Genomic DNA, 26,391 nt, shown 5'->3' with positions numbered 1-26,391 from the left:
TATGCTGTGGAGCAAAGAGACTGCCCATTGGTTCTTCAAAGACAGCTTCAAAATGAAGAGATGACTTCAATTAACTTCTGGCTTTTCTGTACTTTGATGTGCTGGTCTATTACTGTGAAGCAGCAAACATTTCAGGCACTCCATCAAAACACACCACTTGTCAAAATATATTACTCCACAATGATGCTACAAACTAGAAAGGAAGAAGGAGCATGATTTTATTGAAATGTTTTAGTACAGTGTTGCAAGATCTTTAAATCCCATTTTCTAAACCAATACAAGCACTGCAAACGATGCATTTCCTGAGATCCAGTTGACTTCCTCTCTACCCAAGGAAAGTTATAATCTGCATCGCTTTAAAGTTGATTAATGTTAAGTTGGAAGCTGAGCAACTGTGGTATATTCTTATTTCTCTGGGTCCCCTTTTTGGCAAGGTGTACGCCGAGTTGACCCCCGTTCCGCAGAGTTGGAAAGAACTGACATATTTGGTGGTTTCGCTTCAATGTTTCCACACAAGCAGTGAGGGGAGGCACAAGTTCTGGGATTAAGCTGCTCTCAAGGTCGTCTTCATCATCTTTGTCGAATGGATCCATCCAACAGGAAAGGTCTACATTGCTGCTGCGTATGGTTAGGTCTAGTCTAGTTAGTTGATAAATGTACCAGAAGCCCTTTAAAATACAAAAGTGGAGCTGGATAATGATAAAAAAGAAAACCAATCAGTTCTTAATTCAGAGAATGACAACACCAAGTTTTCTTTGTTTATTGGAAGATTGTTTTTTAAAATCAGCTCTATATGTTAGACTCTGTATCGTAGATGAAATGATTGCCTTTAAATCAACTGGTTTTAGTCTGTGTCAACACGTCTACACTTATATGCCAAGCCATCTGCTTGTGCACGTTCATAACTACATTTTCCTTTCTGTGCATAGAAACGTCAAGAAATACAGGTATCTCTCATTTGTCCACAATAAAAATCACATACATCTCAACAGGCTCTTTACATATCTCAAATCAACTCTTTCTAGATAAGAGTCCATCTGTATTGCATAGCTGACCTTACCAGGCTCCAATGCCATATTTTTCTCAAAAGCCATCTTAAGGTACAGCAGAATGCTAGTTTCTGCAATGAGTAAAGTCATACTCCTTAACTTTGATTCGACCTCTGCTGTACTGAAGTTTGAAACCTTAACGATTGCTATCCAGGTTTGTTGATGACTTAGAGATTTCATTTCTCCACTCATAGAATTGAGATCAGAGAACTTCTCCTCGTCAAGTTTTGAGATTCAGCAGAAGGCGGAGATTGTTATTTATTATTCTTGGGCTCTGTCTATGCAGGCACGTTTTCTTCTTTGGGGGCTGAAGCACTCAGTTGGCTGTCCGCCACCAACACGCACTTACTAAAATTCGGCATCAACGCCTGCCACCTGCCAGAGAGGACGGGCGAGGGGGGCACCCCACTCAGGAGTCGTCTAAGGCCACCTGTGGATAAAGCTGTCTTCCCTCTGCCATCACCCCTGGGCCACCACTTGAACATTACCTTAATGGAGCAACTAATGTTTACTTATTCGTCCTTTTTCGGTAGGCCTTTCTCACCCACATTTTTCATGTAACAGCTTTAGTTAAAAATCCTCTGTTGCCTAAGAGGCTTGCTCCTTCTCATTACAAAAGGCCAAAGACCATGAGCTCAACACCAAGGAAATAGTGTTAAAATATGTATTTGGAGGCACCCACAAAAGTTCACCTTTTTATTTTGTTAAAAGCAAAACAGTGATCGGACTAGTAAATTGGTGGGGACTTTAAGAAGTGGAAACCCGCAACATGAAACCACTGGAAAAAAGGCAAAGTAAAAGCAAGAGCTAAAAAAAGGGACATAAAAAACCACGATGGCAGGACACGAGGTGCATCTGGGATGGGCACAGAAGAGCGTGAATGTGACAGTGAACTTGGAGACTATCTCAAAACAGTTCCTCAGTCAGATCTACCGCTGAACACAATTTTGGGATTCGAGAACATGATATTGCACGTAAGTGACAGTCATGTTTTTCAAAAGTGGCCATAGAAAAAATTCTGAATTACACTGCCTCTGATAGGTCTAATGTTTACCCAAAATCAATGTGTCAGTGGCCACCTTCAGCTACATAAAATTTGGTCTAAATTCAGCATAATGGCCCAAAGGGTTTATTGGAAACCTGATCACTGAAACAAATATTCAACACTCAGGGTATTACACATTTTCTAAAGGTTGACTCAGAAGTAAAAGGCTAATTCTCTACAAGGTGTCATCCGAATGTCCATAGGCATTGTCATTTTATATTTACACAGAGGCTTTAATCTGACGTGACCTTTGGCAACCCCGAAACACATAAACTATGAACTTCCAGAATGGCAACATGCACTTAAGTTGTGGCCTCCAAGTACTGCCAGAACAAAGGAAAAGGTCACCTATCAGAACAGGTCAAGCTGACAAAAATACTTCTCATTGAAGGCTGTGCACTTAAAGATCAAATAAACCACCGCCCTCCCCAGCAAACTGGAAATCAATGGTCAAGAGCTTTAGAAGGAGAAACACTGGGCTGGGGAGCACACAAAGTTCTGATGCTTCTGCATTAATGTAACTACTCAGTTCTAAAGCTAAAGAAAACATCAGACAAATGCACGCGAGTCCGAAGCCAGCTCAGGCTTGCTCCACACCTCCCATCCTGGCCTTAGAGCGGGACGTGGCTGAACAGGTAAGACACAGATTCGCCGTTGTGGGTCCTGCGGATGGCCTCGGCCAAGATCATCGAAATGTCGATAACCTAAAGGCCAACGAGAAGACAGAGAGGGGGAGGGGAAAGGGGGACATCTTAGTCACGTTTAGTCAGAAACGCAGAAGCCGAAAAGCTTAGGAATGATTTCGCCAGCACATAAAAACGGGCTGCTTTCAAAACCCTCTGCGCCCATTTCTGCCGAGAGGACAGACAGTTTGAGGTCTGTCTTCCAACTGCAGACTCGTACGGGATCCTGGAAGGGAGGTTTTCCACTGCAGATGCTTCAAGGGCTTTTCAGTCTGCTCTCTTAACCAGAGACATCCATTTCTCGGGGTGCTTGTTGCTTACAAATTAATTTCACTCAATCATTTTGTTAAACGGCTGGGCCGTTTAACAGCACAGCTGTGATCATCGAACTCCGGGTCAACATGAGAACAGCCCCAGACAACACATATAGAATGGGCATGGCTGTGTTCCAATAAAACTTTATTTACAAGAACAGATGATGGCCTGGATTGGGCCTGTGGGCCTTCATTTGCTGACTCTCAGCTACTGCTAATCAGAGAGCAAAATCTAAGGCGCAGCTGTTCTGATCATTTTTTAACCAATCTTCTGGCGCCAAATGGACATGGATGGATGAGAAATCATGAAGCGGGTCACTAGGATCCATCATCATGCTCCAGTGATGGGAATGGAATGGAGGCTTCCAGCAATGAAAGAACTTGCCAAAGTTCACTGAGACACAGAGGCAAAATGGGGACTCAAACCCCTTCAACTGATTTCAGGCCAGTCAGTGTAAAACGATCACTGCCAACTCTCTGGGAGCCTCCCAAGACAGGAGGGGCAGGAAGGAGTAACGCGGCGTATGGAGGTTCCCAGGCTAGGGGTCGAATCGGAGCTGTAGCCACCGGCCTACACCACAGCCACAGCAATAAGGGGTCCAAGCCAGGTCTGCGACCCACACCACAGCTCATGGCAACACTGGATCCCTAACCCACTGAGCGAGGCCAAGGACTGAACTCTCATCCTCATGGATACTAGGCGGGTTCGTTACCGCTGAGCGACAACGGGAACCCTGACATTTTAACCATTTTTTTTTGGTCTTTTTTTTTTTTTTTTTTTTTTGCCATTTCTTGGGCTGCTCCTGCGGCATATGGAGGTTCCCAGGCTAGGGGTCGAATCGGAGCTGTAGCCGCTGGCCTACACTAGGGCCACAGCAACGGGGGATCCGAGCCGTGTCTGCGACCTACACCACAGCTCACGGCAACGCCGGATCCTTAACCCACTGAGTGAGGCCAGGGATCGAACCCGCAACCTCATGGTTCCTAGTCGGATTCGTTAACCATTGAGCCACGACGGGAACTCCCATTTTATCCATTTTTAAATATACGACTGAGAAGCATTCAACTCAACCATCACTATTACTTATTTCCAAAACTTTATCATCCCAAACAGAAACTCCGCACCCATTAAACACTAACTCTCCATCGCCTCCTCCTGGCAACCACCACTCTCCTTTCCCTTTCTATGCTCTAACTACTCTGGGGCACTCGGCTAGGTGGAACCTAGTTAAAATATCCCATGTGTCTTTCTGTGACTGGTTTCTTTCATTTAGCATACTGCTTTCATGGTTCACCCCTGTTGTCACCTTTGCCACAATCTCCTTCCTTTTTAAGGCTCAGGAGAATTCCGGTGTTAAGAAGAGACCACACTTGTATACAATGGACAGTTGTATCCACTCAACCGTTGGTTGACATTTGGTCCTTTCCACCTTTTGGCTACTGTGAATAGGGCCTGATATGAATATCTGTGCACAAGGTTTGGGGGAATAACCCTAGAGGTGGAGCTGGTGGGTCATATGGTACCTCCGTGTAGCTTTAAGCAGAACTTGTTTCTTACTGTTTTTCTACTGTGGCTCTATTCACTTACTATTTCTAACTGTGACATCTGCTGGCTCCGGCCCTTCGCAGAGATCTGACATGTATCAGACCTTCCCGTTGTGGGAAACTGCCATCTCTGCCAACCTGCCTTAGCAGCAATCACACATACAAGAAACATGCTATTGTCTGGGATGTGAGGTAGGTGCCGCACGGCTTGGCTCTGCCTGCAGTGTAACCAGTACCTGAATCTTGGAGCAGTGCTTCATTTTGTCCTCTTGTGGAATGGTGTTGGTGACAACAACAGCCTCAAAGGCGGCATTATTTATTCTGGAAATAGCGGGCCCAGAGAAGATCCCATGGGTAAGGATAGCATATACTTTGGTGGCTCCGGCAGAGAGTAGCCTATAAAATCAAAGACAAAAAATACTGTCTTCTCCTTCTGTGTTCAGTTTCAAGAAGTACCTTCTCTGACCTTTTTAAAAATACACTGAAAGTTCCATCTGGAAAATGAAAACCAGCCCATAGAGGACTTTTTTTTTTTTTCCTACCAAGAAAAAACAAATGGGCCTAGAATTGCCTTTGGTCTGAAACACTACTGCTAATAAGCAATCAGTCATAATTTGATAAAGTAGGCCTGGTATTTATTTATTTATTTTGTCTTTTTAGGGCCACACCCAGGGCATATGGAGGTTCCCAGACTAGGGGTTGAAGCAAAGCTGTAAGCTGCTGGCCTACACCACAACCACAGCAACGCCAGATCCAAGCTGCGTCTGTGACCTACACCACAGCTCACAGCAATGCCGGATCCCCAACCCACTGAGCGAGGCCAGGGATCGAACCTCCATCCTCATGGATACGAGTCGGATTTGTTTCCGCTGTGCCACGACGGGAACTCCTCTTGGGCCCGGTTTTTAAAAGCTGGCGTTTCCCCCTTTTTTAACGAGACGTCCTAGTGCTCTCCCAAACTCCCAAACCGCCCGCATACTTGTCTGCAGCATGGCAGATGGTGCCACACGTGTCAGCCATGTCATCCACGAGGATGGCCACTCGGTCCTTCACGTCACCCACCAGGACCATCCGGTCCACTTCATTCGCCTTCTTCCTCTCCTTGTGAATCAAGGCAAACTCCACATTCAACCTGTCTGCAATTGATGTGACCCTGTTCAAAGACACAGACAGAAATGTCACATACTGTCGACGCGCAGACAAACACGTGTCTTCCATGGCTGTATCTTGGGACTGTCGTAACCAGCCCGGCCCAAGATAATGCAAGAATCACGCCTCACTTGCAAAGCCAGGCCGGGTCGCTTAACACAATACGCATTAAGCGACGCACAGGGAGACACGTGCCAGAACACAGGCTTGCGTTGGTGGCGGCGGCTGGTGAGGAAAATCGGGGCACCTTGACCACAGGCTAAAACTCCTGGCTAAGAAGCCGATGCTCAGTGCCTTAGTGTTTGCAGGCACCTTTTGAAGTCAGGAGCGCAACTGAAAGCGAGTTATTCAGAAACTGCCATCTGCTCAGTTTGGGGAGCAGCCAGCAGGGACAGAGTCCTGCTTAGCATAACCACATACTCCATAGGTTTGGGACAACGGGCCTCACTACACTCGAGGCCTCCTGAGACGGCCATCACAGTCCAGACCTCTGCTCACCTACAGCCAAGACTCAGAGCTTATCAGCTCCGAAAGGCCTGAGCTGGCAATGGAAGGAGGAAAACGTGGCAGGCCAGGCTTGCCGGTGAGGCTCAGGGCATTCTGGATCTTTCCTGTGAGGAGTAAACTGCAATGATGAAACTTAGTATAAAACAGTGCCCTAGACATAAGATGACATGAAGATTTTCCTGTTTTATTGTTTTTTGGTAACGGCTGCATCCATGGCATATGGAAGTTTCCGAGCCAGGGACTGAACCTGAGCCACAGCTGAGACCTATGCCACAGCTGTAGCAATGCCGGATCCTTGGAGCCACTGAGCCAGGCCCGGGATTAAACGTGCACCTCCAAAGTGACCCGAGCAACGACAGTCAGATTCTCTCTTTTTTTTTTTTTTTTTGTCTTTTTGTCATTGTTGTTGCTATTTCTTGGGCCGCTCCCGCGGCATATGGAGGTTCCCAGGCTAGGGGTCTAATCGGAGCTGTAGCCGCCAACCTACGCCAGAGCCACAGCAACGCGGGATCCGAGCCGCGCCTGCAACCTACACCACAGCTCACGGCAACGCTGGATCATTAACCCACTGAGCAAGGGCAGGGACCGAACCCGCAACCTCATGGTTCCTAGTCGGATTCGTTAACCACTGCGCCACGACGGGAACTCCAGACAAACCATTTAAATTCCAGTTAAAGAAAGGTCGTTCCTCAGAACTTGAAACATTTTCCCAAGAAAAGACTCTAGAACACCTTATGGATGTGCATATATATGTGCCTATGTTTTATTATCTGTAAAGACCAGAAAGATCTCCATAGGGCAGGGCCCCTAGTCCACAGCTCTGCATGCAGAAGCACCAGTCTCAGGGGCTGCTGTTCTCAGCCACTCATCCAAGCAACAACCTGTGTTCACACCTTAGCCAGGTGACCCACTCTCCTGAGCCTGTGCACAAACACGCCAGCAGGGGGCGCAGAGGCCTGGGTGGGAAAGAAGCTGAGCAGTGTGGTTTGGGCGAGTGGGGGAGGGCATGGAAAAGGAATGGGGTGTCCCAGCCGCTTCAGGTACCCAAAGGTACTAGCAAACACAAAAAAGAAAGGAAAATATTCCTGCGAAAAGCCCCCTGGGTTGCTGGAACATTCCTACCTCTAAATAGGCTACAGGTCTTCTTTTCTAGGGGTATAACTAAGACTTAATACCTAGTCCTGACATAGGACGTGTATCACACAGAAACCTTAGCTGGAGGAGTGAGAACAAAAATGATACAGTTTGAGTTCCATTTCTTCTGGATACACAACTACATTCTTCCCAAAGGAGAGAGAGGAAAAATGTCTAATCTGAATTATTTATTTTCACCGACTTCCCCAACCAGTTTTATGTTACTACTAGCTCAACAGTGGGAGGTGTGGTTCCTACGGTCTCGATTTCTTGGCTTCGAAGGCTGCCCACAAGTGACATCTTGTGGCGACAGTAAGTTTTACCTGGAACAAATCAAAGCTCAAAGTTGTTTCTAAGACAAGTTCGGGTATTTCAGATAGATACGTATTTTCTTTGGTGAAACAGGACTTTCTGCAGCAAGCAGAGAAGCCACAGATAATGGCATGTATCACATGTTAGCTGCGAGGCTGTTGTGTCAGTTTGGCAAGAACTTACTCTAGAATATGAGGATGACAACGATATGAAGCAAAAATGGGGGGGGGGGAGGGGGAGGAACAGAGGTGACAACAAATCTGAAATGCACATCCCCAAAAAGCTTGCCTTTCCCTGCACAGAGGGAGCAGGGGTGGTCTAACTGGAACTGCTCTGAAGAGGATCTTTACAAAACAGCTTCTCACTGCTGGCCATTTCCTCTGGTTAGCTGATTCTGCATTTTTTTAAAGAAACAAAGATTGGCAAACAGATGGGGGAACTTGGTATATAATAAAAGATGGCATTTCAAATCGATGGGGAGAAAGGGATATTTAATAGTATAGGAACAATCAGATCGCTGGGAGGACAAAGAGTTGGATTTGTTACTCACTTTTTACTCCAAAACAAATTTCAGACAGAGGAAAAACTGCAACATTAAAGGCAACCCGGAGTTCCCGTCGTGGCGCAGTGGAAACGAATCCGACTAGGAACCATGAGGTTGCGGGTTCGATCCCTGCCCGTGCTCAGTGGGTTAAGGATCCGGCATTGCTGTGAGCTGTGGAGTAGGCCAGAGGCTACAGTTCCGATTTGACCCCTAGCCTGGGAACCTCCATATGCTGTGGGTGCAGCCCTAAAAGGACCAAAAAAAAAAAAAAAAAAAAAAAAAAGGCAAGCCAACAGCAACAACAAAAGGCAACCCTTCAAATACATGAAATCATGGGAGAAGGAAAATGTTAAGGGTGAACCCTTCATAAACCCAGAAGCCATCATGTGAAAAAGAGATAAAGATGACCACAGAAGAATGCTTTAAAACTCTTGCAGAGAACAAAACTACACAAGAGGACGGAGTGGAAAATCTGGGCAACACACAGGAGAAGCAAAGATGTCACTTCCTGCCTGTGCCCAGCTGCTGACAAACCAGAGGAAGAAGCCTGCAGCTGACAGAGGAGGAGAAAGGTATGAATGACAAAGAAACATGCCCAAAACATGACCGATAAATAAACTCAACCTTATGCACAACAACCAGAACTAACAGAAAGCGAAGCCATGGAGCATTTAGCTGATTTGTAAAGTAAAAGAAGTCTGGGAGTTCCCTGGTGGCCTAGTGGTTAAGGATCCAGCATTGTCACTGCTGTGGTGGAGGTGTGACCCCCCCAGCCTGGGAACTTCTGTATGTAGCAGGGGCGGGACCAAAAAAAAAGTAAAAGAAGTCCAAAAATTTGCTAAGCGGGTGAACCTCTGTACCAAGTCGCTGTCATCCACACTCAGGAATGTCAACTTTTTTAAAAAAGTGAATTATAGCTGATTTATGGAGTTCCCGTCGTGGCTCAGTGGTTAACGAACCCGACTAGCATCCATGAGGTTGCGGGTTCGATCCCTGGCCTTGCTCGGTAGGTTAAAGATCTGGCATTGCCATGAGCTGTGGTGTAGGTTGCAGACACGGCTCAGATCTGATGGTGCTGCGGCTGTGGTGTCAGCCAGCAGCTGTAGCTCCGATTCGACCTCTAGCCTGGGAACCTCCATATGCTGCGGATGCGGCCCTAAAAAGCAAAAAATAAATTAAAAAAAAAAAGACACAAAAATTGAATGATAGCTGATTTACAATGCTGTGTTGGTTTCAGGCATACAGCACAGTGACCCAGTCAGACACATCTACCTATTCCTTCTCAGATTCTTTTTCCCATCACAGGTTATTACAAGATACTCAATATAGTTCCCTGTGCTATACACTGGGGCCTGGTTTCTCATCTATTTTATACAGAGTCCTGTGTATCTGTTAATCCCAAAGGTCTGTCTTCTTGGAAAGGCCACATTGGGACCCTGTCCATCAAAATCGAAAAGGCTCAGGCCCCAGGCCTGGGCAAGAGCAGCTCGAGGAATGCATCCTACTCGCACGAGAATCCAAACCGTGAAAGGACTGTGGTGCCACACACAGGGCCCAAGAGCACGAACAGCAGCAGCACCTGCTGACAAGGAACAGGAAACTGATTGCAGGAATCACGACTCCACACACAAGGGCCGATTACCTGGCTTCGAAAAGCCAGAAAGCACATCTTCAGCACAGCCGTGGAATCCCTGCTAAGGTGGAACACGTTTTCAAAAAACAGTGAAGACGTGTGTGCAGCATATGAGCATCTGTGTGACATTAAAAAGGAGCGGTATGTTTGAATAAGGAAATTCTCCCTTTGGAAAGAAGAGAGGCCTCTCAGGAAGGACCATCTCCCTGTCTGAAGTTTGGCAAAGAGTATGTTTAGTTTTAGACAACGCATTAAAAAAAAATAGGGTCGGGATAGGAAAAGACAAGGCCACACAAGTTTGTGGAATCTGTGATTCTTTTGGCTTCTTAGCTATCAAAGTCAAGCTGTTCTGGTCAAAACGAGAAATATGCCCGACGCGAAAGCCACATGTTTTATGATGCATCTATTATACGAAGTGGCCAGAGAGGCAGTTCCACAGACAGAACAGAGATTAGTGGCGGCCGCGGGCCGGAGGGAGAGGGAGTGGGGGAGGTCACCCTCTGAGCTGATGAAAATGTTCTGGAATTCGATAGTCAGTCGTGATAGATGCCGACCTCTGAATACACAAAACCACTGACCCGCCCACTTTAAAATGGATTAAGTGCAGGTCCATGAATTCTACCTGCATAAGTTGTTATTAAAAACAAGTTATGGGAGTTCCCACTGTGGCACAACAGGATGGGGGGCACCTTGGAAGCACTGGGACGTAGGTTCAATCCCTGGCCCGGCACAGAGGGTTAAGGATCCAGCGTTATGTCCTCATGGAGACTACTCAGATCCATTTCCGCTGTGCCACTATGGGAACTCCTACCTCTCCCTTCCTAACCGAGGGCCCTGCCTGGGCCTTAAAAGCCCCTTCCACTCTTTCCCACCCAGACAGCAGCTGTGCTGCTCGACAAGGTAACTCTGAGTCACTGAGTCTCCAGGTGTAATAAAGTACCCTGGATCAAATCAGAGTTGCATCATTTTCACCCCGATCCTCAACTGTCTGTACCCATGGCTCCTTAACTCCCCTGGATTTGCTGAAGCCCTCTGGACCTGCTGCTCAGCACCGCCTTCTATGCCATTGAGCGCGCGGCGATGCTTTCTGCACCTTATTACTTTCCGTCACATTACGGCTTGACAAGGGTTCTGTGACCCCCATGGTGTTGGCTGCCCCCCCCGCCCCCCGTTATGTGCAGGCGCTGCAGCCCTGGCTTTTCTACCCTGGCTGTCAAGCATGACCAGGTGGTCTTCAACCGGGAGGGCTTCCCACATAGCGGGGCTCGTGGAATTGGGGACCTGCGCACCCGGAGAAGGAGGCGGATCCCTCCGCACACCTGCCCCTGGCACAGACCCTCCGCTGGCGCTCTCCTGGGTGGCTACTTTCCGGCCGCAGGCAAAGGCCCAGGGCCACGCCTGGCTTTCCGCCCTGGGCTGTAGGGGAGAGGTCTCCCCGTCACCTCCCCTATCTCCAGAGACCCCCACGCGGGCAGGAACACCCAAGCCAGCTGCCTCTTCCTGGATCCGACGCCCATCCTCCAAGCTACCTGAGTGTGGGTGGCTTGATTTCTTGGCCACAGACATCTCTCTTTCTTGCTGCTCTGCGGACTTGGATTTAAAATCCAGGTCTCTTTTGGCTTCCTTTTCTGGTGAGAAGGACTAGCCTGGTCAATCGTGCTGTTGATTAAAAGCCCAGTTTTACAATTAGGCTCACTACCTTTACAATGAGAAATTTAAACAACTTTAAAAATAACTCAAAACATTCTTTGCTGAAAATCACTCTCTGTGTGCACACGTGTGTTTTTTTGCGTGTGTTCTTCCTCCACGAGTGATGACGCGTGAAAGGCGCAGCTCTCTGCGTTGGAAGTAAAGCCTGCTGGCTACCGACGTGCTCGCTGGCAACACACACTGTTAACGAACTTAAGACCTGCCTCCTGATCTCACACACACGGAACAGAAAAAGCGGTCCAGGAGCGCAGAGACCCGCCTTGTGCCCCCGCCCCGGGCAGTCAGTACCTTTTGGCGCCGCCGGCATCAGGTGAAACGATGATGCAGTTTCTCCACTCGGCGATGTTCTCCCGAATCCACTGCAGGACCGCGGGCTCCGCGTATAAGTTGTCCACGGGGATATCAAAGAAGCCCTAAGGGGGGGAAGTGGGGATCACACTGGAGCAGGGTTTTTAAAAAGAGCTCCTCGTTCACGAAATGAATTTTTTATTCAAAAGAAGCCTTAGCAGCAGACTGCCCCTTTCTTTCTTTCAAACTTTTTTTTTTTTTGGTCTTTTTAGGGCTGTGCCCTTGGCATATGGAGGTTCCCAGGCTAGGGGGCGAATCGGACCTACAGCTGCCGGCCGACACCACAGCCACAGCCATGCAGGATCCTTAACCCACTGAGCGAGGCCAGGGATCGAACCCGCGTCCTCATGGATGCCAGTCGGGTTTGCTAACCACTGAGCCACGACGAGAACTCCTTAAACTTCTTTTTGGAAGTATAGTTGACTTACGATACTGTGTTAGTTTCAAGTGTACAAAAAGTAACTCGGTTTAGAGGGAGAGAGAGAGAGAGATATACATATATACATACACACACATATATTCTTTTTCAGATTCTTTTCCATTATAGGTTACTACAACATAATGAATATAGCCCCCTGTGCTATACAGCAGGTCTCTGCTGTTTATTTGATATAAGGTAGTGTGTATCTGCGAATCCCAAACTCCAAATTTACCCCCCCAAACCTGCCCCACTTTGGTAATCCTAAGTTTGTTTCTATGTCAGTGCAGACTCCCTTTTCTTAATTCTAACAGAATTAAATCCAGACAAATAAGTTCCAGGAGGAGATTTCAGTCCAATCCATATCTTTGGGGACCCAGGCTATTATCTTACCCTGTATCCTAAGGAAAAGGAGAATGGCTTGCAGGGCAGTGGGGGAGGAGAGGTTTGCTGTTACTTAAGCACCTTATTAGAAGCCAAATAGCTATCACAGAGTGCTTGGCTGGTTTTACAGATACAGTAACTACCTTATGAAGAGTTTTAAAAAAAAACAAAACAAAACCGAAAACCTGCATTATGATTCTCCTTTTCTACCTATTTTCCAGAAGTTGAGAAGGAATTTTAGAGTTTCTACTGAGAAGCCATTCTTGCTCCTCCAAAAGTGAGCAGTGGCAAGGCTGGGCTGGGGACAGGCGATAGCAACATTAAATTCGAAGTTCAGTAAGGATGAAAATCCAAGAGAGTCACCATACTACAAACTCAGAAACACAAGTCAAGTTACCTCCTTCGAAAAATATTCACCAGTTAGGAACGAACCACATGCATTAAGCCCCCACCCCGACCGAGGACAACCAAGAACATGCTGGAACCTGGATCTGAGAGGCATGCAGGTCCATGGTGATGATGTGATCTGCCCCAGCCACCGAGAGCATATTGGCCACAAGTTTTGCTGAAATCGGAGCACGACTCTGAAATATAAAATATGAAGGCACGGGTTTTATAACAAGGAAGAGAGGGGTGCATTGAGAGTCCTCCCACTAAGATTTCCAGGAGAAAGAGGAAGCGCAGATGCTTTACTCCCCGTGAGGAAAATTAACATTAAATAATTTAAAATTACTTAAACACTTCAATAATAGGAACTTAATTCTTTAAATGAATTCTTAATAAAGTTGTAAATTTTAGCAGCTAAAGATGCGCATCCCCTTTTATTCACCAAATACTTTTTACATCTACGCAGTGAGACAAGGTGCTTGACACGGGGAAGAGAGAACAAATATCAAAGAAGCGAATAATTATACCTAAATACATGTAATATCCCAACCGATAGACTTCCAGTTGTGACAAGTATGTAGAAAAAGAGATACCGAGACGGAAAGTGAGACAGACAGACAATAGCAGGAAGGATATCGAGTTTAAAGACCCTGGTTGTCAGAGGCCTCTCTGGGGAAAGCACTTCTCTTAAAAAAAAAAAAAAATTTTTTTTTGGGGGGGAGCCCACACCTTCGGCACATGGAGGTTCCCAGGCTAGAGGTCGAATCAGAGCTGTAGCCACCGGCCTACACCACAGCCACAGCCACATGGGATCTGAGCCATGTCTGCGACCTACACCAGAGCTCACGGCAAGGCTGGAGCCCGGACAGAGCACTTTTAAGGCGAGACCAGCATTCCAGAAAGAGCAGCCTCTGTGACGTCCTGGAGGCTGAGAGGTCACACCCGTGGATGGGACCAAGCCTAGCGTGGCCACAGGCAGCGGTCCAGCAGCGAGTGTGAGGGGGCGCGGGAAGGGAGGCAGAGGCACGTGCTGCAGAGCCCTGGAGGCCAAGGCCAGCCCTTAAAGATGAGTTTCTGCACCATGGCTGGGAGCAAATAGTGTTCCAAATTAAAGCAAAACCAGACTGAAGAAGGAACACCTTCCGGTGACACATAATTTGCTCTTTAGAGAAGGAGATGCAGCCTGAGGCTGAATCCTCTCTGCAGCCACCTAACTGCTCATAGCTTTAGTTCCCACACCATCCGCCCTGGACGGTAGCTCCATCCCCATCAAAGCAAATCCAAGGAACCACACAGGCACGATTAGACGACAAGAGTTGCGCATTTTGCTGTAAATAGTGTTCCTATGTACCCCCCCAAAAAAAACACAAGCTTAAAAGAAGATCTCACTCAAACTTAAACAGTGTCAAACCTCAATAAAGCTGAAAAGAAAAAAAGATTTCATTCAAAATAGCAACAAATGATAACAAATAAATGATCCCTGTTAAACACACACACACACAATACTCATGCAAACACACGGCGATTATATCACAATGTAAACAGCTTCTTTTTCTTTTCTCTAATAACGCCATTCTTTTCTCAAAAAACCCTACTACTTTATAATAATACAAGCACACACACACTTTTTTTTTTCCATACACAGAGAGGAAACACCCCAGAATGTTAATGGCAGATGTTTCCAGAAAGTGAGATTTGGGAGAAATGGTTTCCTAATTTTTTTTTTTTTGAATAGTGCAAACTTTTCAACTAACTATATAGTGTAACTCAGCTTTTCATCATGTAATTCTCCTGCTCTGCTCCATGTCGCCTGTGGGATAAAAAGTCCTCCCGCCAGTATGTTCTAGCTACTGAGAAGTGGTCGGCCCCCCAGCTCCACCCTCCAGCCCTCAGCCACAAGGAAGGGTCCATCCTCGCAGTGGGTACTGGGCTGCTCCTTCCCTCTTGCCCGCACTCCTGCCTTACCCTTAATTCGCCACCATCTCTGCTGAGCCCAATGCCCTTCATCCTTCAGATCTGGTTCAAAGCTCTGAACTTCTCAAGGGACAGAGTATTTGGCCTCCACCACTTGGGGCCACCTTAGGCCATGCACTCAAAGACCAACATCAAGAGCTATTTTAGGGAGCTCGCGTTGTGGCACAGTGGAGACAATCCGACTAGGATCCATGAGGATGCAAGCTCGATCCCTGGCCTCGCTCAGCGGATTAAGGAACTGGTGTTGCCGTGCGCTGTGGTGTAGGTTGCAGACGCGGCTCACATCTGGCATTGCTAAGGCTGTGGCGTAGGCTGGCAGGTGCAGCTCCCATTAGACCCTTAGCCTGGGAACCTCCCTATGCCACAGGTGCGGCCCTTAACACAAAAAAGCTCCTTTAAGTGCGATGCAAAGGTCACAAGTACACCATAAGGCCATCCCTCAAGGGCCCAAGATTGGTTTGGGAGATTTCTACATCATCTGCAGCCCCCAGCGCTGTACCCTGCATACGACAGTTCTTCAATCAATACTAATAACAGAATCTCTCTACACACCAAGCTGCCAAGGCTTAGTCACCAACCTCACTGACTGTGAGAATTATTCAGTCTAATAAAAACCCCAGAATAATTAAAAGAACAAATCGATCACAGGAATCTGACTCATCCATTTGGGGGCTCTTCCTCTAACTTGATAACCTGCCGGAAGATTCCTCCGTCCTCATCTCTCCATGGCACCAAGCATTTTTTACTTCTGGGAGCCAAGACACAGGCATGCTTTCTAAATTCATACTTTGCGATCTCCTCCTTGGTTTTTGTACCGTGTTTCATAACTTGGCGCCACACCCAAGGGCACCTTGCAGGAAAAATGATACACCGGTGAAGTGACATTACAGACAATAATAAAGAGAAAAATGTGTACGGCATTTCAACAGAGGCAGTCAAGGTACAGCAATGGAAAACAAAACATTCGACTCCCCTAATGAAAAGTAGATCAAGGAGTTCCTGTCGTGGCTCAGTGGTAAGCAACCCGACTAGGACTCATGAGGATGTGGGTTCAATCCCTGGCCTCATTCAACGGGTTAAGGATTCCACATTGCCGTGAGCTGTGGTGTAGGTCGCAGACAAGGCTCGGATCCCATGTGGCTGTGGTGCAGGCCGGCAGCCGCAGCTCCGATTCAACCTCTAGCCTGGGAACCTCTGGATGCCGCGAGTGCGGCCCTAAAAAGCAAAAAAAAAAAAAAAAAAAAGCGGATCAAGGTCAAAGGCCACACATTTTGTGAACCAGCCCAATCAGCACAAAGACTTTCATATAGTCCAGATCTTATTCAATGTATAAGATGCTGTCCTGCTCAAAGTGGAAATGTGACAAGCTTTAAAAACTGACAAGATGGGAGAGTTCCCTAGTGGTCTGGTAGTTAGGATTCAGTGTGTTGAATGCTGCAGCCCAGGTTCAATCCCTGATCTGGGAACTCAGATGGCACTTTAAGCTGCAGCATGCCACAGCCAAAAGAAAGAAAGAAACTTGGAGTTCCCATCATGGCACAGCGGAAATGAATCCAACTAGGAACCATGAGGTTGCGGGTTCGATCCCTGGCCTCGCTCCGTGGGTGAATGATCCGGCGTTGCCGTGAGCTGGGGTGTAGGTTGCAGACGCAGCTTGGATCCCGCGTGGCTGTGGCTCTGGCGTAGGCTGGCGGCTACAGCTCCGATGGGACCCCCAGCCTGGGAACCTCCATATGCCGCGGGTGCGGCCCGAAAAAGCAAAAAACCAAAGAAAGAAAGAAACTGGTGCTCAACACGGCCCCTCAAGGAAACCCCATCTAGATGTTCAATGACGGGAACATGGATCAAGAGGCAGGTGAACAATGCAGTCCCAGAGAACAACAGTGAAGCCTGCTAGGGTGTCAAAGGCTTTGGAGGGCTCTTGTCATCAGCACAGCAATAGGGGGCGCAGTGTCACATCCCCTGTGGAGGTAGGATACCAGCCACCCAGCCAGTGCTAGTTTCTCTATACCACAAAGACTTCATTATGAATGCACATAAGAAACATGGTTTGAAAACACCATCTTTTTTTTTTTTTTTTGGCTTTTTAGGGCCGCACCTGTGGCACATGCAGCTTCCCAGGCTAGGTAGGGGTCGAATCGGAGCTACAGCTGCCGGCCTACACCACAGCCACACTGGATCTGAACCGCATCTGTGACCTACACCACAGCTCACGGCAATGCCAGATCCTTAACCCACTGAGCGAGGCCAGGGATCGAACCTGCATCCTCATGGATCCTAGTCCAGTTCGTTAACCACTGAGCCATGAAGGGAAGTCCGAAGAGATCATCTTGGAGTAAGAGGTGACTGCCAATCAGACACCGGTGCAACAACAACAACAAAAATGCTGGTGTCTCAATATGTGTATCAGTTAAAAAGCAGGTTAGGGTGACAAACTGTTACACAGTGGACAAGGGCTATGTAATAGTAAAAGGAGCAACTTCCCAAAGCAGAAGCAATGTATCAAATATCTTCGGGCCAAATGCAAAAGCTACTAGGAGTGAAAGGACAATGTGATGCCAAATTACAGAATACGGAATGTACTAAACCTCCTGTTATGTGAAAGAGAAATAGTAGCAGAATATTAGCTCCTTGATGACAGGGACAAGGATGAAGATGCTAAACACTCTCATGGGAACACTCAGGAGGAAGAGCTAAGACAACAGACCACGCTGAGGGGACAAAAAGGAAATGCCTATTTAGCAGCTAAAAATGCACATCAAACTTGCAAGTCAAGTTGAGAATAAAAGCAGCTCCACAGGAGTTCCCACTGTGGCACAGCGGGTTAAGAATCCGGCATTGCTGCAGCTGTGGCGTAGGCTGCAGCTGCAGCTGGGATTCAATCACGGGCCCAGCAATGTCCATGTGCCGCGGGCATGGGAGCAAAAGAGCAGCTCCATGAATGCCAGGTGGGAAGTCAAATGCTTCCCAGCAGCAGATGGCAGCCAAGGTTTGGGCGGCCTACAAGCTAAAGCCAAGTCACCAAGTGACAGACAGGCAGACAGACAGACTGAACACTTCAGGGCACGTGGCACTTATCTAAAATTCACATGTCCGTGTCCATAAACAACTGTTTTCATGACACGCAGCCACGTCTGTTCATTGACGTACTGTCTTGGAATCACAACTGGAGTTTGGCAGTCACCACAGAGATCGAACGGCCCTTGAGACAAAGTCTGCTGACTCCCTTCTAATGTATATGGAGATTCGTATTGCAAGGGCAGGATGGCGTTCTGGAGATCAAATTTGTAGTGAGAAACGAAGCTGTGTTCACCATGGGCTCTGGAAACTACATGTGAACATGTGGGCATTGAAATTTAGGGGGACCTTGCTATAGGAATTCAAATTTATAACGGGACTTCCCCCCCCCCATTTAGGAGGGGATCTTAGGTGCTGTTGAGAAATTTGGGGTGTTTCAGAACATGAATTATGGAGATGGAGGTGTATTGGGGAAAATCTCTCTCATCACCAGTCACCCCGTCACTGGGCGGCAGTGTCTAGTCATCTGCAAGGATTCACCTGGAACTGAACGAACACCTATTCCTAAAATACAAGGCGGACAACAGCTTAAGAGTTGACCCCTGTAGAGGGGTGGGTGGTGGTCCCCAAACCCCTGTCCACCCAGAACCTCAGGTCGTGACCTCATTGGGAAATCGGGTCTTGGCAGAGGTAAGGGGAGATCAAGACGAGATCTTTCTGGATTAGGGGCCGGGGGAGGCTACACCCCAAGGCTATCCTTTAATTAAAGAGGGAAGGACACAGAGAGACACAGGAAGGCGGCTACCAGAAGCCAAGGAATGGCAGGAGGTACCAGGAACAGGAGGAGCCAAAGAAGGCTCCCCGCTGAGTCGTCGTCGGAGGTGAGCCTGCTGGCACCTTGACCCCTGAGGTCTGGCCTCCAGGACAGGGAGAGAGTACACTTGTATACACCTGAGTACACCTAAGCCTCCCCATGGGTGGTCGTTTGTTATGGCAACACTGGCAAAGCAATACAATCCCCTTGAAAGCTCCCCTCCGACTCCAACCTCCCTGACTTCTTTTGGAGGCAGAGACCATGTCTGCAATTTCTTCTTGAAACTCCCAGAGCCTCCTACAGGGCTCGTGTTAGAAAAAGAGTAACTCAACGATATGAACTTCATTCTTCTTGGAAGGTGAGAAAGAGACAATGGAATAAATGACACTTTGGATCCTGAGATAAGGTGCAAGATGAGATGCCGACAGCCAGCGTGGTACGCCCTTGGCCCAGTTCCGCAAGGTAACATTTTGCGAAACTACAGAAGGGGATCACAACCAGGATCCTGACACTCAGAGAATCCAGTGATCTGCTTCCGACTCACTGGGGGGGGGGTGTGTGTGTGTGTGTGTGTGTCTAGCTCTATCCACCACCACAAAGATACACAGCAATTTCACAAGGACGAGAGAAATGGTGTTTTCACACCTGCAAAATACCCTCTTATCTGTTTCTCTCTCTACAAATATCAGCATGATGACTGGTCCAAAGACAAACCTTTGATAAAGCCAAGGGGAGAAAGCCTATTTACTTGATCGATACAACAGAAAGCACTTTCCAGGGATCCAGAGGTACCAAGACGGGAAAAGAAACACAGCCAGGGAGTCCGAGCGCCTTCCTCCACCAGGACCCCCGGCCCCATACCTTGTCCTTTTTGTCTTGCCGGGCGTAGGGGAAGCATGGGATCACGGCGGTCACCCTGGAGGAGGAGGCGATCTTGCAGGCGTTGATCATGATGAGCAGCTCCATCAGGTTGTCGTTGATTTCGCCACAGCCACTCTGGATGATGTACACATCCTCCCCCCTCACGCTTTCGCCAATCTCCACGCTAGGGAAAGGAAGATGCCGCCTGTCACCAGGCAAGTGTGGCTGGGCCCACCCCAGGGGGCTGGCGACTGGCCGGGACTCAGCCCGCCCGGCTCCCGGCGGCCAGGCCTGCCCACACTGAAAGGAGACGGGGCCAGATCAGCCAAGGGAAAGGGCGCTCGGACGAGGTCTGGGGACACTAGGAGCAAGCTTCTGAGACTCATTCCTCTTCAACCCTGGGGAGTCACGGACGACGGGTGAATGGCCACCAGCTGTGAGCTGTGACAACACATGCGTGACCACACAAGACGTGTGTGATGACGCGTGTCGACTGGAGAAGCTCCCCAGAGACCCGGTGCCCGGGGTTTTATTGGGGGCCAGGCACGTGGGCACCCTCTGCCTGTGGATCACCCAAACTCCCGACTCACAGGGACTCAGCGTGAACCACGTGGGTCGCACAGGCTAGCAGTGAGCCACTCATACAGGTTAAGGGAGCGAAGCCTTGCAAAAGTGAAGTTCCCAGAGGCCAGCAGAGCCTTTGCCACTGTGCAAAGGGCCTTTTTCATGTATGAGGGGACCTCATATGCTCTTTAGAATTCGTCTCAGGCCTATCACATTAACTCTCTTTGGAGAAATATTATATTTCAGGGTTGGTTTGTTTTTTAACCTCTTTTCATGTTACATATGCACATTGCTTAAAAAGACTCAGGAGTTCCCATCGTGGCTCAGTGGTTAATGAACCTGCCTAGCATCCGTGAGGACGCGGGTTCGATCCCTGGCCTTGCTCCGTGGGTGAAGGATCCGGTGTTGCCGTGAGCTGTGGTGTAGGTCACAGATACAGCTCAAATCCCGAGTTGCTGTGGCTGTGGCGCACGCCAGCGGTTTCAGCTCCAATTCGACCCCTAGCCTGGGAACCTCCATATGCCTCAGGTGCAGCCCTAAAAGACCCCTCCCCCAAAAAATTCAAACCATTCTGTAACACTTATAACAAATAAACAGCCCAGAGACAGCCAATTTCAACTTCTTTTTTTTTTTTTTTTTTTTTTTTTGGGATCCGAGCCGTGTCTGCAACCTACACCACAGCTCACGGCAACGCCGGATCCTCAACCCACTGAGTGAGGGCAGGGATCGAACCCGCAACCTCATGGTTCCTAGTCGGATTCGTTAACCACTGCGCCACGATGGGAACTCCTCTTCCTTTTTTTTGGGGGGGAGGGCCGCAGCAAGCAACAGCTTGATGTAGGATCCGTTCCCAGACCAGGGCTTGAACCCAGGCCGCAGGGGTGAAAGTGCAGAGTCCTAACCACTAGACTGTCAGGGAATTCCCTGTTTCAACTCTTGCTGTGGTTTTGAGATATTATCTTCAGAGCCCCTGGCTGATGCTTGGACTAATTCATCTGGACTTGACATCGTGGGCATCATGCGTTGACTTCTTACCACTGAGGATAGGGATTTATCGCCATCCTCTCTCAGGCTCCTCCCCATGCCATCACCCCCTCCCTGTGGGGCCTTCCCATCTCATCTCGTCATCCTCCCAGCACAGACCAGCATTTCGAAGCAAAGGAGCGCTTACCTGTTAACTGGGTCAATGCTGCTCAGAACTGAGCCAGAGAGTAAACTGAAAGCCAAGTTTATACGTTCCTTTTATGCATGACTTTTTTTTTTGGGGGGGGGGAGTTGTTTGCCCTGAAGAAAAGCATCCTATCCTTTCCTCTGCTAAGTCTTCTAGGTACAAATGGCAGCCTCAACACGTAAGCCTGAGACATCAACGCCAGGGGCCTCGAGGGCCACGTCCATCCCATTGCCCTTGGCCCCTCTCTCCTGAGCTGGCCGACCTGGGTTCTCCTTCTCTCTGGGCACAGCTGCCCCCCTAGGGATTCCATCCCCACCTCCCTTGCCCTGGATTTCCCATGTTCTGTACCGTTTCTGGGTGTACTTCCTTGTTCTGTGGATGAGCATCCTCTAGGAGCTTCTCAAGAAAGTGCAAATCAGAGCTAAAGTCTTCAAAAACTGCCTATCAGCAAATTTCTGGATTTCGGGCATAGCATTCTGAGTGTTCAACATGAGAGTGAGGCGGTCCAACGCTAGCAGACACGTACGATTCCTGGTGCCCCTGCTCCTGCCATCGGGAGCCCTCACCCGAGGGTATCATCTTACTAAAATCTTTTGAGCCAGTTATTTCCAGAGAAAATGTAATTACAAGTGCCATCTGGAATGCCACGCAGTAGTCTATCTGAAGCAACTAAAGCTTCTACCCGACTTCAAGGAGAATAATTACGAGACCAAAACGCCATTTCTTTTTTTCTTTGTTCTTTTTTTTTTGGCCGCACCTGTGGCATGCGGAAGTTCCCAGGCCAGGGACTGAACCCACGCCACAGCAGGGACAACGCTGGATCTTTAACCTGCTTAAGCCACCAGCTAACTCTTCCACCCCCCAAAAAAACAAAAAACCAACAACAGGAGTTGCAGGTGCTGCTCGGTGGGTTAAGAACCCAACAGTGTCCGTGACGATGCAGGTTGATCCCTGGCCTCGCACAGTGGGTTAAGGATCCAGCGTTGCCGTGAGCTGTGGTGTAGGTCGCAAATGCGGCTCAGATCCCATGTTGCTGAGGCTGTGGCCGGCAGCTGCAGCTCCAATTCGACCCCTAGCCTGGGAACCTCCATCTGCCGCAGGTGCAGCCCTAAAAAGACAAACAACAACAAAATGCCATTTTTCAAGCTGATGGGATCTGAAAACGAGCTTTGGCCAGAGCCGGTCACGCCGTCCAGGTGCTCTGCCATAGATGCAAGAGTACGAGGCCAACCTCAGGATGCGAGCGAGACAGAATTCTCTGCAGCCCCTCCGAGCTTGGGTACCAAGCAGCTAAACCTAAGTCCTGGGTGAACATCCTATCCGCCGTGCGGAGAAGTCGACCTGGAAACCACGCTCCGAGACAGCTCAGCCCATGAGCCGAGGATGGCGTGGCAGGCAGGGCAATGGGCTCCCAAAGACGTCCCCGTCCCACCCCTCAGAACCTGTGTGTTCATTTACAAGGCAAAGGGGAAGCAGAGGGGCAGAGGCAATGAGGGCTACTAGTCAGCTGACCTTAACACAGGGAGGTTACCCTGGATTATTCTCGTGGGCCCTAAGGCATCACGAGGGTCCTTAAAAAAGGAAGAGGCAGTGAGAAGAGGTCAGAGAAGGAGATGTGAGCACGGAAGCAGGGTCAGAGCCAGGCGTCCCTCAAGCCTCCAGAAGGAACAGAGTGTTCCCCTTCGGTCCTCCAGAACTTAGGATGCGGCAGCAACGGGGCTGCCCCAGGCCCACAAAGCCTAAGAGCCTCACTACCTGGCCCCTTACAGAAAAGGTTCACCAGCTCCCGGTCTGCCGACCGTCTCTCCCCAAACTTCAACTTCTCTGGCCTAGTCTTTCTCAGCAACCTCAATCCCCCTGCCGAGCAGTCCAGAAATCACCATGGCAACTTTTTTCCCAAGCTATTCCTGCTTCTACTCTTCCGGATGGTCACGACTGATCTTTATTTGAGGTCTTTTAAAAACCGTGGCCAGAAGGCAGCATCCACCGGCTGGGCAGATGGAGGCTCTTTACTGTTCCCGAGAGAAGGCGGCTGATGGGTTTATCTGTGTCAACAAGGAATGGGTGCGGTAATTAAAAGCCAGCCGCAGACGAGCACGTTTCCCATCAAGAGGTGTGATCTGTGGTCCCAGCCCCTGGGTCTGGGAAGACTCCATGCTTGACAACACAAGGGCACAGAAGGGACCAGGCACTCTGGGGCTCAGGCCTTAAGAGCCTAGTGGCTCCCCTTTGTTGTGTTTTAGAATCCTTTGCATTTGGCCCTCAGCTTCCATGCTCCAATCAGGAAGCTCCAGCACCCTACGGATAGGTACTGAGGTTCCTGACCACGCGCCCAGGCAAAAGCTAATGCCAACTTACTGGCCATGTGAGTGAACCATTTCAGAAGTGGATCATCTGGCCCCAGTGAAGCGTCCCTGACGCCACCACATGGGAGGGAACGAAGCCGTCCTTGCTGAGTCCGGCCCAGATGGCCAGTCTGCGAGTTCAATCAACAATTACTGTTTTAAGCCACGAGGTTCTGGGGTGATGTGTGACACAACGGAGAGCCAGAACTTTGGGTCTTACAATCCAGAGAGCAGACTCTGCAGGCAGGTGAAGTGACCAGTAGAAGGGGTCACAGCAGCCTTTCAGACACTCTCGTCACTGCTGTCCTAGGATGTCGCTGTGGGATTTCACGGGTCTACGGTAAAGCTGGGACCGACATCCTCCTGCAGAGCTGACAGGATTTAGAGATGAGAAGGTGAAATCATGGAGGCTGTGTGTCCCATCAGACAGTGTCTTATAAATGAGGCATGGGGCCAGTGAGCACCAGTAGACAGCAGACCAGATTTCTGGTCCTGGCTGAGGGAGCGAGTCAGGAAGGGGCCCCTGGACATAAATTGCATCAATGCTCTCAGCCTTTTGCCCGTCTGTGTCTCATCTCTAGGACCACCTTGGTCAAAACTGGATCCCTAGAACCGTACCTGGGACAGGAGGGCCTGTTTGTAAAAACCTCTGGACCTAGACAGTTCGTGGAAGAGAGAAAAGTCAGGAAATTAACCTTTTAAAAGTCTAGATCATAAAAACATCAAACATACATAAAAGCATAGAAGGTAACTCCATAAGCAATGCCCAGACTTCATGCTGAGTGGTTTCTGAAATCTCTTGATTTCCAATTATCAAGAGGCTGCTCTAAAATAGGCAAAAGCAAGTAATTTCTCCTTGACTTACAGGCCGCCACCCATTATCACACTCTTCTGAAAGCTCCTGCAACGTGCATGGGACTGGCAAAATGCTGCAGCATTCAAACCTAGATCGACGATCCTTCTCCAGAGCCCTAGGCATCCTCCAAGACCTCGGGATGCCAAGCGGCATTCTTTAGCTGAACGACTCTTGCATTAGTACCATCAGACACTCATTCGCAAATGTTTCTTCACTTCCATTACCATCAGGGCAGCATACCAGGCATTTTCCACCTGGAAGAAGGGCTTCCCATATCCCCGAGAGCTGCCTCAACAGCCAACACCAACTTCTGGATATGGAATAACATCTCTCCTCCGTATCTAAGCCATCTTGGCCTAATCCAAGATCATTCAATTGTCTCCCATGTTTCCTCCGAGAAGTTTCTAGTTTTAGGTTTTTCATTTAGGCCCGTGATCCATTTTCAAGTTCATCTTTGAAATGGTGGGAAGTACGGATGCAGTTGTTTTTATGTTTGTTTGGGGGATGGTTTGTTTGGGGGGGGGGTCTGTGTTTGGTTTTATTTGGCAGCTGCAAAAACTGTGCCAGCACCACTTGTTGAAAAGGCTGGCTGAACTGGATCTTTGCCAAAGATATCTGAGGGGGCCACCGGCCTGACCTCACTGAACAGAACAGACTACTTGTGGACCTGAGACATAGGCAGCAGTTACCCTCAAGCCATCATGGCCTTGCTGCCGGACACAGCAGAGACCCAGGACGACGACGAAGCTGAAAAAAGTCCATCAACTCTGAGGCAGAAAAGTTAACAGCACAGGGGATCCCAGCACGTGCGCCCGCGAGTTCCCAGGCTCTAAACACTTTGCAGGACCACACCCTGGATAACTCAGACACCAGCACCCTGGACGCCCAACTCTGTCACCTGCGAGCTTTTAAAACGCCCCCAGACTCGGATCAGAATCTCTGGGGCATGGCAGGGAAGCGGCATTTTCAACCGTCCGCGGCGAATCCAGCGCGCTGCTGGGGCCGGGGACGTGGGCGGGACGCTCCCGACAGCGCCCGCCCGGGGCTTAGGATCTGCCCAGCAGGAACCCGGACCCCGGGTCGAGCACGCCCAGGGGCGTCCCTCCCCGCGTGCCCCGTACCGACGCGGTTCCCGCCGGCTGCACCCACCTCTCCCCGACACCCTGTGACGGCCCCGAGGTCGCTCTTCCGGGCTGGGGCCGCCCTCCTCGGCTTCTCCCGGACGCCGCGGCGGTGGCGCGGAGGCCGCGTAGTGGCCGTCCCGCCCCGGAAGGGGAGCGGGCGGCCGCAGAGGGGGTCCCGGGCGGGCGCCGGCCCCGGCCCGGCCCCGCAGCCGCAAGCCCAGCGCCCTCCCCGGCTCGGCCCCCACCTGGTCTCCTGGTTGCTGAACTTCTTGGTGACCACCTTGCCCAGCTCCAGGCCGAGCCGGTCGGCCACGCGCTGGGACAGGTCCTGGTGCGAGCTGCCGCTGAAGAGCACGATGTTGGGCATGGTTGGGCGCGGGGCTACAAGCGGCGCGGGGCGGCACAGGCGGCAGAAGCACGGGAGGCCGAGACGAGAGCGGGAAAGCGCGAGTGGAGGACACCCGCAGGAGCGGAGCTAAGAGGAGCTGGAGGGGGCGGAGCG

At 49.4% G+C, this 26,391-nt stretch overlaps 1 protein-coding gene across 2 annotated transcripts; it reads right to left on the bottom strand.

Moving 5' to 3' along the window:
- Positions 1–194: 194 nt before the first annotated feature.
- Positions 195–26,391, bottom strand: PRPS2 (phosphoribosyl pyrophosphate synthetase 2). 2 transcript variants are annotated; one of them, XM_047764308.1, is made up of 8 exons: positions 26,135–26,391; positions 19,830–20,013; positions 13,261–13,359; positions 11,914–12,038; positions 5,616–5,789; positions 4,873–5,032; positions 2,692–2,798; positions 195–689 (listed from the first exon to the last, which is right to left on the bottom strand). In XM_047764308.1, exons 1-7 carry the CDS (start codon positions 26,254–26,256, stop codon positions 2,706–2,708), a joined length of 957 nt encoding a protein of 318 aa, XP_047620264.1. In that variant the 5' UTR covers positions 26,257–26,391; the 3' UTR covers positions 195–689; positions 2,692–2,705. The 2 variants fall into 2 exon arrangements, with proteins under 2 accessions (XP_047620264.1, XP_047620263.1); XM_047764307.1 differs by lacking the exon at positions 195–689 and having other exon boundaries at positions 1,732–2,798.

Source organism: Phacochoerus africanus, chromosome X (assembly GCF_016906955.1).
Source record: "Phacochoerus africanus isolate WHEZ1 chromosome X, ROS_Pafr_v1, whole genome shotgun sequence".
Classification (NCBI taxonomy): Eukaryota; Metazoa; Chordata; class Mammalia; order Artiodactyla; family Suidae; genus Phacochoerus; species Phacochoerus africanus.
The sequence above is the reverse complement of the archived record's forward strand: the minus strand, read 5'-3'. Positions and strand labels throughout refer to the sequence as shown.

Bases quoted from the DNA above. Each gene is read 5' to 3' on its own strand.
- PRPS2 (XM_047764308.1), bottom strand. From the start codon at position 26,256: ATGCCCAACATCGTGCTCTTCAGCGGCAGCTCGCACCAGGACCTGTCC. The intron at 5,033-5,615 runs GTATGCGGGCGG...TTGATTTTATAG, and splicing joins ATCTGCCATGCTGCAGACAA to GCTACTCTCTGCCGGAGCCA. The intron at 2,799-4,872 runs GTACTGGTTACA...GTTGGCCTTTAG, and splicing joins AGCACTGCTCCAAGATTCAG to GTTATCGACATTTCGATGAT.